The 4,626-nt window shown below is 38.3% G+C and overlaps 1 protein-coding gene across 1 annotated transcript in view; it reads left to right on the forward strand.

Annotated features, from left to right (window-relative positions):
* The window catches only part of PPP6R3 (protein phosphatase 6, regulatory subunit 3), a gene marked incomplete at its 3' end in the record, with an annotated part of 47,946 nt that extends 44,165 nt beyond the window's left edge, over positions 1-3,781 (forward strand). The window contains exons 22-24 of the mRNA XM_010087291.1: positions 556-706; positions 3,324-3,341; positions 3,659-3,781. Coding sequence (XP_010085593.1) covers positions 556-706; positions 3,324-3,341; positions 3,659-3,781 — 292 coding nt within the window. The remainder of the gene's footprint in view (positions 1-555; positions 707-3,323; positions 3,342-3,658) is intronic.
* Between the last annotated feature and the right edge of the window lie 845 nt (positions 3,782-4,626).

Below are 4,626 nucleotides of genomic sequence, written 5' to 3' on the forward strand. Positions count from 1 at the left end.
TCCAAGTTACTTTCACTATGCATGCACTAATTCTTTCCTCTATGTGTATGAACTGGTTAAAGGCCAAATATGTGCTAGTTACCTTTTTGTATATATTGCTAACAGACAGAAAAAGAAGTACAGAGAAGTCTGGGGAGACTGCACATCCCAAAGGCTTGTTTGTACGTGGAAACTCGCTGTCAAATTTGTACTGTGTGGGCTTGTGTAATGAGTCTGACTGTATGGAAGAGTAACAAATCACTTTAACCCTACTGAAGTCTTACTCAGGCAAACCTGTTGTGGTAACCATTGTTGATCTAAATCACTAAATGGCTTGCAAAATGAAAAAACAAAAAGTGGTTACGGAATGTGACTTTTCCTTAAGCCATTTGTAAGTGCGTACTTATTCTCTATCTATGTGTATGAGGGGGTTGCAGAAAGGTGACTTTTGTAAGGAAGAATTCAAGTGTATGTAGAGTAACTGCAAAAATATCATTCTGGTTATATTGGCTTGTATGCTTGCTCATGAAGTAGAAACATAACCAGCCATGTACTAAATTACTTCTATATATCTAGCCCCAGGAAGTGTTGCTATGGAGGCCAGCTCAGATGGAGAGGATGATGTAGAAAATGCAGACAAGGTAACTGAAACAGTCATGAATGGCAGCATGAAGGAGACACTGAGCCTTACTGTAGATGCTAAAACTGAAACAGCTGTTTTCAAAAGGTGAGAGTACCTGTTTATTGTCTTGCGACCTGTGTGAAACAAGCACTGTTGATAGAACACTGTGTCATCAAAAAGAGTTCTTCTTAAATCTGTTCTGGACTATAGGTGGCACATAGACTTCTTGAATTACTGGAAGAACAAACTCCTTATTTTTGGTATTTTCTGATACAAAGTGTTTGATTCAGGAATAACAGTCATACAATATGGTTATATTCCATATTACACCTATCAACATTTGTGATGCTTTTGTGGGAATAAAGCACGTTTCCATTTTGCCTACTTGAGATCTCATCTACTAAGATCTTGTGATCTTAGATTTAATGATCAAAATACTTAGTTATCAAATCTTTATGTAGGAGAGGCTACAAACAGGCTGACCTGCAAAAATTATTTTACCTTTTTTAAATGAAGCTGGTTTGTCGTGCTCCCCCCACCACCACCCCACCCCCCGATCTTGACAAATCAGAACATACTACTAGCATTTTGGCATGCAACCCTCTTCTCATTCTTTTAGAATAATTTCCTAGAATCAGTCCCTATTCTAGCTTTAAATATTGAAAATAAATTGTCCATATGTCCTTGAAGTGGCTTAAAGATCCCAGTCTATTTCAGTAGAAAAAACTTTCCAGTGTTAGTCCATACATGTCCCTTCTTTTAAATTCATTTACTTTGTCCGATGTGGTAGTAAATAAGTGCTGTTCATTTTAGATGGTTCAGGAATGGAAACATAACAGCTTTCAGTCACTCTTGCTTCCATCCTTTTGATGAGCAAAGCAATAAACTCTAATCTCTTTAGGCACCTGACTTAACCTCTGATATTCTTTAATACGGAGGACGGAGCATCTCTGGCTGCACAGTGCTTATAAATCAAAGGGCATTGTTAGAGGAATTGAATGAAAGCAGTTTAGAGGAGGATTTTGAGTCAGTGCAGACTGATGTGGCATGGAACCACATGGTGATGTGGCACCTTGCTGACTCAGTAAATGCTGGATCTGCTCTCCACTTCATTCTGTATTTTGGGGAACACTTTTGTATGGTCTGCACTCCTATTGTGTTAGATGTTTACAGTTGGATTTAATTACCCATGGTGATTTTACACTTCTCCTTAAACTGCTTTAGTTCCCACGCACTTTAAAGTTCTGTGATACCTGCTATTGGTGCAAAAACTACCATGAGGAAGCAGCACGTGGTGGCAGTTCCTGCCTGCCTTCACAGAATCACCTCCTTGAGCTATAGAGCAAGCACTTCCATTTTTGTTGTTAGAAGGACACAGAGGTACAAAGAGAGGCAATGTCATAGAATCACCTGGGCAGAAGGCAGCCCAGATGAGATTATCTAGCACTCTGTCCAATCACATCTTTCAAGCCTCTAGCAAAGAGGGCTCTGGGATCTTGATTTAAAAAGGGGAGATTAAGGAAATGTAGGAGGAGGCTGAAATATGCAGACCACTCTAGGCTGATAGAGGTTTCTGGCCTCATACTGAGGCAATGCTCACATGGCTTTCTCTAAACCAGCTTTTAAATACATTGAAAAAACAAATGGAAGAGAAAAGTAGACTTTCCTTAGGAATAAATATCTAAAACAGTGCTGGGGAGAAAAAAAGTCTGAATTTAAAGTGACAGTTAGAGTAGCTAGATGAGGTCCTACTCTGGCCTGTGTACCTGGCAAAGTAGATGCTTCCAGACCTGTTTGTATAGGTTCCTGCCTATGCTGAGAGGAGAAGGAGCGTCATGAGCACAGTAGTTAATTTGTGGAAAGCTACAAATGACAATGTGGTTTCCAAACTTAGTTCCAAATGGAGAATCAGAAGCAGAGAGACTTCATAGCAGAGACTATCCCTTTTTAAAAAATAAAATAAGAAAGACCAGTTCTGATGGTGACAAGTATTTTATTTTGAACAAAGTGTCAAGACAAATGACAAATGTCAGACAGGGAAAACTGGATCCTGATGAGAGATTGCAATGCAAAGCCAGTAATTTTACAGGCTCTGCAGATATGGGAGGAAGGAGGAGGATTCATTGAAATTAAAAGGATCTATTGAAAGGAGAACTGTAAGAATAGGAAGAAAAATCAACAGAGGGGAGAGACTTTAAAATGTTCTTAACTTCTTGCAGAAATAGATTTGTTGCCACAGAGGTATAAGATTGATGTTTGTGTTTGCTTCAGAGCTACCTTATAACTGTCTCTTGCAGGTATATGGTCAAATTTGTATTTTAGTGCACTCATAATTGTGTGGCTGAGGTGGGAGACAGTGGAAGAGAGAGGGAGAAAAGCTTTGATTTAGAGGCAAAACACTAGTACTTGTTTGCTAATAATTTTTGAGGGTGGCTAGTTACATGGTGATGTCTTATACAGAGTGAGTGTACTTTTTCACTGAACTGTTTCTGGTTTTCTCTTTGAGAGGAAGTTCATTAACTAGATTGGGCTGCACTCCTAGTACCATATAACCCATCCATCGCACTTCATTGTGGAGTTATTAGGGGGTTTAATAAAGATGGCAACGAGTTAATGATTTTACTGATATGTTTCATGGACAGACTTTAATGCCAGTTTCTGATGGAATCTTGAATTTCTTTTATACTTTCTTCCTTCCATTTTTGCATACTTTGGGCTTCAGAGTGTTGAAATCCTATCGGTATGTATAGTCAAGGATCATGACTGTGATTGTTACCACGTCAGGCATCACACACGTTCCTTATTTCCTTCCTGATCTTATTTCTAATCACTACATTTCCTGCCCTTTTATCCAGTCAAGTTTTAATGGACATAAACACCGGTGCATTATTCGGTGTTCATAAAGTCTAGAACCGTGTGCTTGATCTTCATGTTGCAATCATAACTTAAAATCCATCTGCATGTGAAATATGGACCCGTCTCCCAGTTTTCTCCTGTTGCCTGAAATTTCCCTGTAAGTAAACTTAATTAAATAAATTGTTTCCTTTTTTTTTTAAGTGAGGAAGGAAAACTGTCTACCTCACAGGATGCTTCTTGTAAATATGTTGTAGAAGAGAATGCAGAGGTTGCACAAGAGGCTCCTTCAGCTCTGCAGCCTGCTAACAGCAGTCCAGAACAGAGGTAACTCCATTCAAGGGTGCTTCCAATCCTCTTAATAGCAGTTTGCATGTTTTTCTAATTGGATTGATCTAAATAGATTAATGAATTCCTGTTAGTTATCAGCTCTGAGATTAGCTCAATCTAAACATGTGCTTACATCTATTTTATAAAATTATCAAAAGTTATATCTTCTGTTGATTCTAAGACTCTTGTTGTCAAAAACATATTTGCCTTCTACTATTTGTCTTGCAGGGTGTTGTAATATCCCTGTTTTGTTTTGTGATATGTAATCAAGGTAGAGGAGTGAATTGATACACTTCTGAAAGGGGTGATTAAAAAAAAAAAAGTTGGGGGAATAAGTTTGATTTTTGTCCTGAAAACCTACCTAAGTTAGGTCTACCTACCATTTTTTCACTCTGTATTCTGTAGTGCAGAACAGTTTGCCGGGAGACCACTAGTGCAGCTGTATGGAAAGGAAATGGTGCCTTAAATCATGCTTGTTTGATTGTGAATCAGTTATTATTTGCACCCTTGTCTTCATCAGGTATTAATCTGAATACCTGTAGATTTGGAGAAGATTTTTTCAAAGTACATAATTTTTTTTCAAATAAAACTTGCCTAAGATGCAGAGCAGCATGGATTGCTCAGCATATTTATTGGAGGAAAGAAGAGAAGACATTTTTCTTTGGCAGCTTGGCTCCTGCTGCAGTCTTGGAGAACAGTAATTCAGCTTGCAATTCAGAGGGGACCACCACCAAGAAGAGAAAGTTGCTCTTGCATTAATTTGTTTCTCTTAAATTGTCAGACTTACTTTCTCCAAAAAAAAAAGGCATTTGATAGTATTTTTCCTGTTTCATTTCCTGCTG

Source organism: Pterocles gutturalis, unplaced genomic scaffold (assembly GCF_000699245.1).
Source record: "Pterocles gutturalis isolate BGI_N339 unplaced genomic scaffold, ASM69924v1 scaffold3451, whole genome shotgun sequence".
NCBI classification, from domain to species: Eukaryota; Metazoa; Chordata; class Aves; order Pterocliformes; family Pteroclidae; genus Pterocles; species Pterocles gutturalis.